The sequence below is a fragment of the Callospermophilus lateralis genome, chromosome 5 (assembly GCF_048772815.1).
Source record: "Callospermophilus lateralis isolate mCalLat2 chromosome 5, mCalLat2.hap1, whole genome shotgun sequence".
In the NCBI taxonomy this organism is placed as follows: Eukaryota; Metazoa; Chordata; class Mammalia; order Rodentia; family Sciuridae; genus Callospermophilus; species Callospermophilus lateralis.
In genome coordinates, this window is record NC_135309.1 from 90,819,316 (window position 1) to 90,834,247 (window position 14,932).

General features: G+C 34.4%; 1 protein-coding gene across 1 annotated transcript in view; it reads left to right on the plus strand.

The window, feature by feature from the left end:
• Mctp1 (multiple C2 and transmembrane domain containing 1) overlaps window positions 1-14,561 on the plus strand; it is a 509,148-nt gene extending 494,587 nt beyond the window's left edge. Inside the window, exons 20-23 of the mRNA XM_077109389.1 lie at window positions 4,823-4,932; window positions 9,314-9,423; window positions 11,477-11,574; window positions 12,701-14,561. Coding sequence (XP_076965504.1) covers window positions 4,823-4,932; window positions 9,314-9,423; window positions 11,477-11,574; window positions 12,701-12,772 — 390 coding nt within the window. The 3' untranslated portion in view covers window positions 12,773-14,561. The remainder of the gene's footprint in view (window positions 1-4,822; window positions 4,933-9,313; window positions 9,424-11,476; window positions 11,575-12,700) is intronic.
• Window positions 14,562-14,932: the final 371 nt, after the last annotated feature.

Below are 14,932 nucleotides of genomic sequence, written 5' to 3' on the forward strand. Positions count from 1 at the left end.
AGAGGGGAGGGGACATCTGTCATTTTGGCTTAGAAGTCAATGGACAGGATTTTCCAAATAAGTAAGGTATTCCTATTAATTGCTTAGGTCTTTAGATTTTCCTAAAAATCTCAAAGAAATACCTATAAAGTAGCTACTTCTTTGACAGAATGTAGCTTGACTTACTGTAATATGTAATAGTAATAAAATGGGCAAATATTTGAAAATCACTAATTTAAATTTTGTTTTTATTGATGTTTTATGGACTATTTAAAGTCTAATAAGCTTCTTAAAAATGTACAGAATTAAAGTAGTTGTGCAATAGAAATCTCACATGATCTTAGATTTATAGTTATAGCTGTTTTTATGGGTAATTTTTTTACATCTTCAAAAGTAATATTAATAATACATTTTTTAAAGAAACCAGTGTCACTACCAAGTCTTTGGATGATTGACTACCCTATGATATTTCTTTCATCCAAGCCAGTTTATAAAGGAAGGCAAAAACAACAATAAAAGAAATGTACCAATTTATTCTCAACTAATAAAGTACTGAACATTAGGGAAAAAAAGTATGAAACAGTGGAATGTAACACAGAGCAATTCCATTACCCATTGCAGTTTTGGGTCATATACTGTATATAAAGAGTAATTACTTCATTGGTTAGAGACCACAGTGGAGGAATATAGAAATTGATGAAAGATTTTAAAATACAATTTTTTACCTGAAAGCATTTGCCAACATTCCAAAACTTTGCCAGCATTACAGAGAGACCATCTTATTTTTGTCTTTTGGTGGCCAGACAAGGAGTGGCAGTGGGCTGAGAGTACAGGAGAAACAAAGACAACGAAGAGTGATCTGATTTTTAAAGAATATTAACCAATAATCATATACCAACAGTTAGGTTTTAAAGTATCTACTAAAAATAGTCTTTAGAGACACCTTAACATGACACATCCTACTAATGAAGTTTCCATATTTAGTATTTGTGCATCCTGTTAGCATCTAATCTGATGCTGTTCACTTTCCACCTTTGAATCTAGTTTCTGGATTTTATCTGTGTGATGAGTACCAAGGGTAGATGGTGCTATCTAAAAAGTTTCTGAACGTTTTCAAATCCTTTCTTTTTGTTTATCATACTGGGGTTTTAGGGAGGAAATAAAAACTTCCTGGATAAAATAGGATGGTCATATAATATGTTATGGTTTGAAGAATAGACTGAAGTTAGCCAGTTGCAGTCCCAATCCAAGCTGTCATTTTCCCTGAGCCTCAGTTTCCTCTTCTGTGGAGAAAAATATATTGTAGGATGGCTGAGAGGACTGAATGAGCTCTTTAAAAATCACTTTGCAGAGTTTAATGACCACTGATTTATACTTCTCCCCCCAAATTACTTATAAAAATAGAAAAACACATTAAAATACCACAGTAAAACCATGCTCAGTAATTTCTAATTAACTTATTTCTTCTAAGTTCCTTCAATAATATTGGAGAAAAATCAGGATAATATTCTGATTATAAAGGAAAAAAATTACTTGCAAGCTTTGAAATATTATAGGAAGGCACAAAGAAGATAAACTTCCATTATCTGAATATTTTGACACATTCCTTTCATTTTTCCCCTAACAGCCATTTAAAAAATAGAATTATATTGCCAGATGTGGTGACCCATGCCTATAATTTCAGCAGCTTGGGAGGCTGAGGCAGGAGGATCACAGGTTCAAAACCAGCCTCACCAACTTATTGATGCCCTAAGCAACTTAGCAAGACCCTGTCTCAAAAAATAAAAAGGGCTGAGGATGTGGCTCATTGTTTAAGCACTCCCCATTCAATCTCCAGTACCAAAAAAAAAAAAAAAAAAAAAAAATATATATATATATATATATATATATATATCACATTTACTTCCTACTTTTTATTTCTATTAGATCATAAGCATTTTTGTTTTCATTAAATAATAATGCTTTTGATTTCATAATTAATCCCAACCAATATATTATTGATTTTTTTGGCATTATAAACAAAACTTCAATGAAACATTTTCAGATGTTTACTGAATACATTGGAAACATCATACCATCACTTGTCATATTCTTTCAAATTTTTTTCCTACTCAAGACTTTAAAATTTTGGGTGGTGTTGCAGATTGAACTAGGAACTTACACATGCTAAGCATACACCAGACCACTGAACTATACACCTAGCTCCAGCCTTCCAAATTTATGATGACTTGATATGATTTTATGTAACTATCACTATCAAATATTTCCTTGTGATCTTCTATTAGAGCTTATATGTTTAGAAAGTTCTTTTGTATTCCAAGGTGAGTAAATAATTTACATATTTTTTAAAAATATTTTTTTAGGTATACATCAACACAATATCTTTGTTTTTATTTTTATGTGGTGCTGAGGATTGAATCCAGTGCCTTGTCAGTGCAAGGCAAGCACTCTGCCACTGAGCCACAACCCCAGCCCATCCTATATTATATTTTTATCATTTATTTTTAGCTTTCAAAAATTAACCTAGAATGTATTTGGAGCTATTTGAAGTAAATATTGAGGTAGATATGGGTTATCTCAAATAGGTTAGAGACTCTATTGAAGGTAGGATTTAACATAATTTTGTTCAAATAGTGGACATAATTGCTCAGTAACATAACACTTCCCTCTTTATGATGGTGACTCATTATATCAATCTCTATGTGCCCACATCTTACTTTAATTACTTAAGTATCTGGTCCATTAAATGCTTTTTCATTATTTCTCTTTTATAAAAATTTCTTGGCTGTACTTATTTATTATTCCCAACAAGTTTTAGAAACATATCATCATATTCTCTTCAAACATTTGGGAAATGCTTGAGGGAAAAAAAATTTAGTATTCAGTATTATAATATACAAATATGATATATCCATATTTTCATATAGATTTTGTATATATCTTAAGTTATACCTAAATATTATATATTTTATTGTTGTGAGAAAATATTTTTCACATAATTTTGAATAAATCTTATTCTCAGCAGACTTTTCATTGTACAATCAGCAGGTTTTGACTCATTTTTCTTTTTGTGGTGCTGGGGATTGAACCCAGGGCCTTGCACATACTAAGCATTGCAGTCTACCACTATCATATACCCCCACACCCTGCCCTCCAACTGACTTTGCTATATACAGAATAAATCACTTATAAGAGCACTTTGCTTTATGGACATAAGTTAATTTAGTTGATACTTGAGATGAGAACACTAAGGATCATGCCGACCAACTTTGTAGTTGTTTATGAACGGAACTACAAAGAGCCACTAGTTATTCATTTCATTCTAAAGTGTACAATTACATAGGTAAAATTAATGCATTTTGTTTTATTAAATGGGGGGGAAGATAAGCAGTTGATGCATCCAAGTCTATCATGACAAGTGAATTTTGATGATAGTGGGGAATGCTGAGTAGCTAATTGCTTTCTATACTGTTTTGGGTTTTGTGTGTCTCATCTACCTCATTGTTTGAAAATCTGTTTTGGCATAAGCAAGATAAATAATGTAGACAATCCTCCCATGGTAATTAAATATAAAATGAAAGCTCCAAGTAATTGACATCTACCAAAGATCAAGTTATTGTAAAACTGGCCTTCATGTCCTTGGTCCATGTATACTGCAATGTCCTAGGAGGATACACACACAACTTTGATTCACTTGCCCTTGGTTTCTGGGTGGCAGGATGCCAGCCGTGGCCAAGTGTTCACAGTGTAAAGTGCTTTAGACTCTTCTGAAATGAAAGTCAGTATGTAAATGTGCAACATTATTCTAGCTTCCTGGCTGCTTTCAGCAAGCACTGACTGCCACATGAGGTCTCAAGTGTTCTGGCATAGTATGCAAGTGTTCAAAAGAAGTTAAAGTAATGAAATTGGATCTATATTTCCATAGATATTCAAGCTGGCATGGAGGAATGGAGTCATGGAATCAGGGTTGGATGGTCTCCACTAAACAGCCTAGGCAAGTGCCTGTGATGCCAGGCTACTAAGCAGAATTTTCAATCGTGAAAGGCCACCACTATTTCTTCTTCTGGGTTTAAAATTACAAAATATGCACATTTCCCTTAGGCTCACACCACTTTCTGGGTGCTTTGTTAAATCCCCACCCACCTCTTCCCTGGAGTGCACCAGCTTTGCTTAAATTCTGCACAAGTTTTAGGATGAACTATATAAAAAAAGGGGGGTGGAGGGGTAGGGAGAGGAGATTTAGTTAGAACTTTGACTAATAGTATATGCTACTGAGTAAGAGTATTACTTTTCAGTGGGTGATTAAGCTTAGTGTATATTTGATCTACGAAGTGTCAACTTAATGGATTTCAGTTATTTGTCATTTTTTTTTGCAGTTTTCATTGATCACAGGTTTCATTTGCACCCAGAATATTCTGCTGCTGAATTATCTGAAGCCACAACCAAACATGGGTCTATGGGTGGTAGGGTCAAGAAAACTGGATTTGCTACATAGAGTATTGATGGGTTCTGAGTCACTGCAAAATCCAGGTTTGCTAATATTGAGATCTGTCCTCTCTTTCACACCCTATCCCCCAACTCCCTCAATGTTTCTTTTAATCAGCCTAAGAACAAAAGAATTCAAGTCTGCTGGGTCACAACCATTTTCATAGCAGCACAGGTCTATGATGCTGGGTATTCTTCCTCCTCATGTCCCTAATATCCTGAAATTTTCATAAGCTTCAATTATCCACCTACGTATAGAAAGTTTATTTAAATTTTAAATATGAGGAACAATGCAAAGAATTCAAGCACTAAAGGATATATTTTATTCATACAGAATTTCTTTTTTTATTGCATTTAGGACAGTGAAAAAAAGGGATTTATAAATAAAATCTATGCCATCCAGGAGGTATGTGTGAGTGTCCAGAACATCCTAGATGAAGTGGCTTCCTTTGGCGAAAGGATAAAGAAGTGAGTGATGCTGACATGCGAGCCCTGGCCTTCTGTGGGTATCCATTTATTTCTTGAAGGGTGAAATGCCACATTCATTTTGGCAGGACATACTCCTTCTGGGTGATCTATTGCTCAGTTTCATCATCATTTACTTTGTTTCTGCCAGTCTTTGGTTTTATGAAAGTTCTGTCAATTTCTTCCCTGAAATTTAGAACATATTGGTTGGAAAAAAGTAATACTTGTAGCTTTGAAGAAATACCACCGTCCTAAATTTTAGCACATTTTTCACAGTGAAAGACTTTGTTCTTAAATGGAATATGCAATCATGATAGAAAAAAATAAATCAGGTAATGAAGACACTTATATTTTATTATTGGTCTAGTTATAGTTTCAAGTTACTCTATATTTTAAAAAAATATTATGTATAGCACCCTACAGAAATATTCCTATACTCTATTCCTCCCGCCCACCTCAGAGATTGAACCTAGAGGTGCTTTACCACTGAACCATATCCCCAGCCCTTTGTATTTTTTTTATTTTGAGACAGGGCCTCACTAAGTTGGTTATGACCTCACTAAATTGGGGAGGTTATCTTCAACTTGTGATCCTCCTGACTTAGCCTCCCAAGTCACTGGAATTACAAGGCCTCCATGCCCGGCCCTAAACTCATTTTAGTTTAAATATCTGAGATCATAATTATCAATGAAATAAACTTTTGTCATTTAAAAAAAATCACAGAATTTTTATACTTAAAAATTAGAATCTTGGGCTGGGGATGTGGCTCAAGCAGTAGTGTGCTCGCGGCGCTGGGTTCAATCCTCAGCACCACATAAAAATAAAATAAAGATGTTGTGTCCACCGAAAACTAAAAAATAAATATTAAAAAATTCTCTTTTTTTAAAAAAATTAGAATCTTAATTTTTTTATACAGCTTCATTGAGAGCTAACATAATATTAAGAAACTTACTTTATCTCATTGTTTTATTATTTTATTTACTAATACATTTTAAAAAATTAGCCAGGTGTGGTGGTACATGTCTACAGTCCCAGCAACTTGGGAGGCTGAGGTAGAAGGATTTCAAGTTCAAGGTAAGCCTGGGCAGCTTAGTGAGACTCTGTCTCAAGGTTAAAAATTAAAAAGGACTGAAAAGGGCTGGGGTTGTAGCTCTATAGTAAATTGCCTCTAGGTTCAATCTCCAATACCCCCTCCCTCGAAAAAGTTTACTTAGGAAAAAAAAAACAATAAGGTGAATTTACAGTAATTGGTTATGAGTTGAAGACATGCTAAGGTCTCATAAACTACATGAAACTGGCCTGTGTAATGGTTGCTAATGATCTAGTCAAGAAGGGGTACAATGTATCTGGATAAGCCTGGTTTTCTTAGTTTAAATATCAATCTTTATTATTGATAACCTAAAGTATTCTGCAGATTTAGATCCTTGGACATTTGAAAGGAATTTGAAAGGAGTCAATTATTTAAACAAAAGGTGTGAATCATTCATTGGTCCTTTCTCTCTCACTCGCAAATATACCCCTAAACAATATTCAGCCTTGGACTTTAAAAGACTCACTCCCACGCCTTTTCTCTCTCCTTTTCCTCCCTGTGCTATTTCTAAGAATGTTCCCTGTACTCTCTACCCTATCCACTGAAGCATAGTGTGGCCTAAATTTGGGGCATTGGTAGCCCTAAATTTGGGGCATTCTTTTTACTTTTCTCCGGAGTACATCATACACTTTTATTTATACCAGGAGACCATGGATCAGCTCTGAGATCAGACTAGCGAACACCTGAGGGAAAGAAAGCTTCTTTTTTAACTCTGAATGGTGGGAGGACTCAATCAGAGAACATGATGGCTAGCTGAAGGATATGATCAGAGTCTGGAGGTGGACCAGCTCTGGGGGAACCTGGGCTTTGTAGAATTTTCCATGCTGAGGTACAGGAATATGGCATAAGATTGAGTAAGTCTTACAGGAGCTATATCTTCTGTAAAACAATATTTTGGATACCAAAAAAGCAAAGTTCCCCTGGGGTCACATAAGATTAAAAACATCATCCAGAAAGCAGATTCAGAAGTGATCTTTAAGCACAAAATGAAATCTCTATAAATACCATGTCTTGTTACTAAATAATCATTCCAGAACCTTCTTGAATTGCAACTCTTTTTTGGGGAAGAGCATATTCTAGATTTAGATTCCATAATGCAAAATGTAGAAACAGAAAAGGGCAAGCTTTTTTCCCTACCACTAGCTACAGTGGTGAGGATTCTTTGCCATCTATCCTTCCAATAAGAGAAAGAAAAACACAGGGAGTCCTTCAGTGGGGCTGCCCAGAAGGAAGGTTTTCCAAGTGAAGTGCCAGTGCCCTCACACATGGAGTGGTGTGATGGATGGCTCTGAACTGAGCCGTAGGAAAGAAAGCCTTCTGTTCTCTCCACAAGCAGACAGAAGCAAGGAAAGCACAGGTGTCCATCAAGGAAGTAAAGCATGAACCTTACCTAGTGACACAGTCTCAGGATGCTCACTCTGACCATAAGAGGAAAAAACAAAGAAAAGCCAAAAATCCAAGGGTTATTGAAAACAGGACAGACAACTTATCCAACTTTGGATCAACTTATCCAACTTTGGATTGTTTACTAGAACAAACAATTTTAGGTAACAATTAACCTAGGAGACACAAAAAAGCAAGCTAAAAGACATAAAGCTAAGGAACAACTCTTATGTGTTAAGCTGAGGTATAGTATAGGAAAAAAATTTCTTAGTAATCACCCTTCATTGGATCAAAACTGCCCTGGACAAACCCCACTCCAAATGACTATAACATGCATTACCAAGAAATTAGAAGAAATAAATTTTGTATTTTCTGAATTGTGTTTGGAGTCCTTCTCACTGGAAGAAATGACACACTTTAGACTCCTGGCGTTGATTATCTCTGATCACCTTGAATCACATAAACATGCTGCATCACAACCAATCTTTCTTGATATAACAGAAGTTATCCTAATGTTCTAAAGGAGATAACTTAGGGTTAGAGATGTTGACTCATACAACAGAATCTAGGCTTTGAATATAGATCTCTTTACTTCTTGGCTCTTTTCATCAAACTATTGTTAGACTCAGTAGACACAATATGTTCGTTTCTCTTTGGTACTGAACATTATAGAGATTTCAAAAAAATGCAATGGTGTATCTGTAAATAGTGATGTATTTGTATACCTAACCTAGAGGCTCAATGCATTTCTATGTATTCTATAATTTTGTTATCTGAGATTCATCACAGAACTTCTTCACAGAAAGCCTTAAATATAATCTTTTCATCTTTCATTTTCTTGATTCTCTGCACTCTTTTAAAAAAATATTCTACATCATCTTTTTTTGTGTGTGTGTCTCCATTTTCCCTGTTGTTCCACTAAATTATTTCCCCATTTCCTTACTTTTTATAACATCCCCTACTCTTGTTCATTGATCCTGTTTCTGCTTTTATCGTGTCTTACTGTCAATACTTACTGTCTTGTAGCCCTCTGGGACCAAGTCCTCCACGTTATCAATCACCAGCAGTATAGCAACACTACAGACCCATTAGCCCCAGCCTACTATAAGCATACTTTTCCAGTTTGTATTCCCTTTTCACAGTTTATCTACAAATCCATCATGTGCCATTCTCTCCCAAAGTACTAGAGGGAGAATAACAGGCAATGCTGATGTTATTTCTTAATATCTATTCCTGAGGAGAAGGGCAATAATAGCAGGTAAAGCTTTATAAGGTTAATTGCTTTGTCCCCCTTTCCTTATTTATAATTCCATTTGAAACATAACTGAGTAAGAATTCAAAAATTTAGAGGGTTTACATCAAAGTATAAGAACTGTGTCTATAGACAACTGCTAGAAACATTTTATTCCCAATGTGGGAAAAATTGAGTGAAGGTTGGTAGAGGGAAGAATGCCCAGGGTAGTTCCACTCCTAAAAAACAAAACAAAACAAAAAACAAACAAAGAAAAGGAGGCTGGGTATTAGTTTTAGCAGGAGAAAAATGAATCTTTTTACCATGTGGGGAGTCACACAAACAGTACAATAGCTCTTTTTCACTAAACCATTTGCTAAAGAGTTAGGTAACAGAATGTTAGTTCCTCTTTGATAATTGAATTACATAGATTTCAAAGAGTACAAGTGATTAGACTCTGAAGTTGTCCACTACAATCCAAGTGGGCTTCTATATTCATGGAATTGAGCAAATCTTGAGTAACCTGTGTCCTCTGATAAGCCTACCACAGTTGGCTTCTACTCCAGAGAAAAATGCAGACTGATTAGGTTCCAAATTAGTCACAATCACATTTATTTTAATCTTTGTTTGAAAAAGGTGTGAAGTGCTCAGATTGCTGACGTGTTATATTTTTCATTTAGTACTTTCAACTGGACTGTTCCATTCTTAAGCTGGCTGGCCATTGTAGCCCTCTGTGTGTTCACAATCATCCTGTACTTCGTTCCACTACGATACATTGTCCTTGTCTGGGGTAAGTAAAAAGCCTTTTAAAAAAATTTTTTAAGTGTCTTAACTGTTAAGAATAAACAATTTTTAAGGGATGAGTTATGCTCTCAGTAGTTCACTATATTTATGGTCATGTGGCTATTCTATGATGAAATGAGACAGGTCAGTTAAAAATCACAAAAGTGTAAAGATTTAGGTCTACCTGCAAAATGCATTTTTCTTATCTGGCACCATAGGCTCTATTATACTATAAAGGTGTAGTTGTGCAGATTCTTCATATATCAAAGTATAGCTTTGTCTAGATACTGTTCTGATTTATTTTCACCACTTACACACAAATAGGAGCATTTTGATCCATATGGTCCATTTAGGACAATATGCTTTTTTGCTGTGGTACTTTATTTTGTGGAAATGTATGTAAACATGGTACTGTTTATGCCTATTTAAGAGGTCACCTTTAAGATTCAGGAGAAGGGTTGTTGGCATTTATAGGCTTCTTAGGAACAAAAATACTTGTTTTATACGTAATGAACAAGAATGCTTCTACAAAAAGCTACTTGAAAGGTGATATTTTTAAATCTAAATTTTAATATGATTTTGCTGCATGCTAACAATTCTTACATACCTAGCTCCATTTAAGAGATAATTTATTTTAGCATTCTTTATAATGTGTCACCCCCCACTTCTTTCTTGACAAAATCCTTGGTTTACAAAATCCCCTTTTCAGTCTTTAAGATCTAACATATAAAACTACAACATTAATGATATATATAAACAAGATGGGGCAGAGTAGTCTCTACTTGTCCTTGCCTACATACACATACATCTAAGATTGCTAAAGTAAAATGCAAAGAATACCAATGGATCTTAACTTCAGAAAACATGTTTACACTGAAAGGAAAGAGATTAAAGGGAGTTTTTTATTCTCTGTTTTCAAGACCTTAAAAGAAATTTTCTGGAATAAAGTAACCTGAGGTCTAATGTTGCCAAGGCCTCTACGATTATAATTCCTATTTCCATATTGTTTTTTGGCCCATCTTTAGCAGGCCTTCCAACCCCTTACCATCACTTTTAAACATGGGGTGGGTGACAATTATTTTTTCCTATCTTAATTACTATAATTAACAGAAATTCAATTATGATACTATACAAGGAGTGAAGCATTTCCACCATATTCTTATTTTCTATTGTATATTCAAGCCCTCATCTGTTGTTCCTTTCTGATATTAAAGCAGATGTTCTATTATTGAAGGAATCAAGGTACATTATCATGTGTTACCACATGATATTATTAACACAACCTAATAGGGTCACACTTGCCAAGCCATCTCTGCTACTAAACACCCTCACCAACCCAAGCTACTTCTCCAGGTTCTTAGAAACTGGAGGTCATGGCCAACATCTGGCTATGTAACCTATGGGGCCTCACTGGCTAGCTGTCTTAAAAATAATTTTAGAGAATGTGTTTGGGTCTCTTGTTTCATCAAATGAAATAAAACAGAATATTCTTTCAATGGTAGGTAGCCAGAAATATAAGAAAGTTCTTATATTATCTAGTTTGTTTCAGTTCTTGTCAGTGTGTTGATTTCATGTACAACTATTTTTTGAGAAAAAGCTGATAGCAATCCCTCTCCTAATGCTTGAAAAAAATCAAGGTCATGTGTCTTCTAGGCATTTAGCTTGCTTAAGGGCAAAACCTCCCCACAAAAAAAGATGTATCTTTTGAAAAGGGGAAAGCCAATCAAGTAGACTTCCTGCCTTAACAATCTCAATCTAAAAATATAGGAAGACAATTTTCATCATAGCCTTATCATTCCTTATAGCTATTCCCATTTGTTTCCAAAAGAGAAAGCTTTTCTTGCTAAAAAGGAACAAAATGTGCAAAGAGAAAGAGCAGCAGCTAAGTTGGGAAAAGGGGAGAGGCAGGAAAACAACATAGGTTGCTTTATTCAGTCAAAGTTGAGGGGTAGCATATAAGCAAGATCTTCAAATCACTGTAACACTTTTGCCAGACAAATGCTCTGTATAATTTCAAACTTTGGAGATTTCTATGTTTGACCTATCATTTTTTTTTTTAGGCATCAATAAATTTACAAAAAAACTTCGGAGTCCATATGCAATTGATAACAATGAGCTACTTGACTTCCTTTCCAGAGTCCCTTCAGATGTACAGGTGGTATGTATGATTATTACTTTGATGAAATGTGGCACTGAGTTTTAACTTTTATATCCTTTCAATGTCAAAGTTTTAGAAAAGCCAGGTAAAGTTAATAAAGACTGTGGAAGATTTTCCCAGTCAGGACGTTAGTCAACTTGGAGTGTTATCCAAGAAAAATTTAGCAAAGAATGGCGAGTGTGAAAATCAGAGTATGCTGCATAAAGAACCTACCAGAGGGGCTGGGGTTGTGGCTCAGCAGTAGAGCGCTCGCCTAGCACTGCGAGGCCCTGTTCGATCCTCAGCACCACATAAAAAAAAAATAAATAAATAAAATAAAATAAAGTTATTGTATCCAACTACAATTAAAAAAATAAATATATTTTTTTAAAAAACCTACCAGAGTTGTCAGGAAGAATCATCCTTCACCTAAGTTCAGCTGGAGTTTGTCATCATGACCTGATGGGAGAAAATAGGACTATTAAATGAGAGTAAAATTTGTCAGTAGACACTTAAGACAAAAAAAAAATTATTTCTAGAGTATGCACATTTAAGTGTGTTTTAAAGACACATATTTTAGAGATCACTGAGGGGGAGGAAGCTGACTACTTTTTAAAGAATGGGGCACATTTTTAAAATACTTTGAAATCCTTTAAGGTTAAAGTCCATTAAACCATCAACTATTTTCAGAATAAGGTTGGTTTTTTTTGTTTTTTTAAATCAAAATCTTTAAGGTGAGTTGTAGCTAATAACTTTTTCCTGTTTCAGTTCAGTTTTTCATTTGATATGTATGAGAATGGGCTGGATAAAGAGTAAGACAGTATGCAACAGACAGTAAATTGCAAAGAACCATTATCCAATCATTCAAAACAGATTGAGATGGTTTTGCTTTTCATGTGTTATGGTCAGCGAAGACCCTAGCCCATTACCAAAGTTCACATGAGGGTTCCATGAAGTTTTTGGCAGGATTTCCTTTCTGACTTCTGCTCTATCATTTTTATTGTTTTGTGCATCCCAGCTGCAGATCCCATAATGCTCTAGAGCATTCCACCCCGCCCCCCAGCATAGTCTTTCATTGCTTTGCTTTTCCTTCCTTTGCCAGAAAGTGGCCACCTGACCAGTTTTTCTCTGAACTCTGTTTAAACAGGTGCAATACCAAGAACTGAAACCAGATCCTTCTCATAGCCCATATAAAAGGAAGAAAAACAATCTTGGCTAGCCAGCTCCCAGCACTGAGGAGACCAGCATCTGTTTGGGAAGATAAAAGAAAAAGCCTTCAGCCTCTGCAGCATTTCCTTTCTTTCTGCTTTTTATTTATTTTGCCTTTTTATCATGACAGAATTTGTAAATATTGTACAAAGGCATATGTCTTTGGAAATATACTTCCATTGTACAGACTCAACTTGATAACAGTTTACTACTGTGTGAAAGTCTTGTTAGCTATGGTTAATAATATAATACACCGAAAGAACAAATGTAAGGGTGATAACACTGGAAGACACACACTTCTCTAATTACAAGTAGAAGAACCAGAATATTAGATAAAATGCTTAACTCTGATTAAAATCAAATTAACATTTAAATTTTATGTAGATTTAAAGTTTTTCTTAAATGTGACTATTTTTTATCTGAAAGGTAATCCATTACATTTTTCTATGTTTTATACATTTCAAGAAAGGGCAAATCCCAAAGTCTGAATTGAAAAGGACACACTTCAATCTAATGTAAATCCTGTCTTTAGATCCTGACATTCACTCCTGTGCAAATTACTTAGGTATGACTAGGCTGATTTTAAACTAATGAATGCAGGCACATTCAACCCCTCAAGAGAATCTGAGATTCTGTAAAAAAAAAGTTATAAACCTTCTATCATTCCATCTAAGAACTTAAAATCTTTCCAGGACTATATAACATAAATACTGCCAGGTTTATAAATGATTGCCTATCTGAATTTTTATATCTACCAAAGTTAGTAAATTAGCAACCCAATTCAATTGTCAAAAATACTAAGCAAAACAAATCCATATTGCTTTTGGTATCAAATTATGTATTTGTGCATCTAAAAACATTTAATACTCAAGTGTTCTCACAGAAAAAAATATTTAATTTTTCATTAAGTTCTTGAAATGCTTTAATGCATACTATGATTTTGTTAGTGTGAATAGGAGAATGCAGTGTGCTAAGTGATATGCCAGTGTTTCATTACATTCATTTATGAAAAAATAATTCTTGATAATATGAATGCATGAGAACCTGTTTTGTAAAATAAACTGCTTGGGGAGTTGCCTTTAAAAATGTTTCACTACTTACCATAGAATCTATACTTAAAAACTGCATTCCCAAGACTCTTACAGTGGCTTTTATACCTATCTCCCTGGTATATCGAGGGAACATACCTCTGGAGAAAGAAACCATTTGGGCAGTGAGAATCTTACTTCTCTAACTTGGCAGGCAACTTTAGCTCAGTTGAAACTGCTGCAGACAATGTTTTGCACTACTTTCTTAATAATAGACTGGGATAGGGAATAATAGACTGGTGGGGATTATGTTGGAAGATGTAGAAAAGCAGAAAATATATATTTCACGCTAAAGGAAGATTCTTTAAATAATAAACAATCTCATCAAAGCTGATTTTTAAAAGTATTTTTATTTAGAGATATGTTGTTAAATACTATTTCTTATAATAGAACTATTTTGATCTGTTTATACACTATGCTTGAAAGAACGTCAATTAAATTATCTTTCTACAGAAAGGCTTTGACCTCATTATGCTCTATTTAGTGCATCATGTTTAAAATGACATGCTTCACCTCTGCATACCATCACTGTTTGTTGCTAAAACATTATTTCATGAAGTTGATGTTACTACAGAGAGTCTTATAATTTGTTTAAAATAACTTGATTATACCTTGTGTGAGATTTATGTCTGTGCCGACAATGTCTTCTCAGATGTCTATAAGCCTGATATTCTACAACCTCAGATGTATTTGGTGAATCGTAACCATTAACATGACTAATTTTGTTTTATTGTATCAAGTTTCAGATGTCTAGTTCAATGATAATGTTGACTACATATTCACTGCATTAAATAGAAAAGAAAATAATCTTTTCTATGTGTAATCAATACTTTTTTTTTTGGCTAAGAGGATGGGGGATTGCGTGCATATTCTTAAATGACACTATACTTGGCTTCTCCTGAATCTTCAATGAAGTTCAGCACTGGGTTCAATCCTCAGCACCACATAAAAATAAAATAAAATAAAATAAAATAAAATAAAATAAAATAAAATAAAATAAAATAAAATAAAGGCATTGTGTCCACCTACAATTAAAAAAGATATTTAAAAAAACTGGAAAAAAAAACCTCAATGAAGCTGAG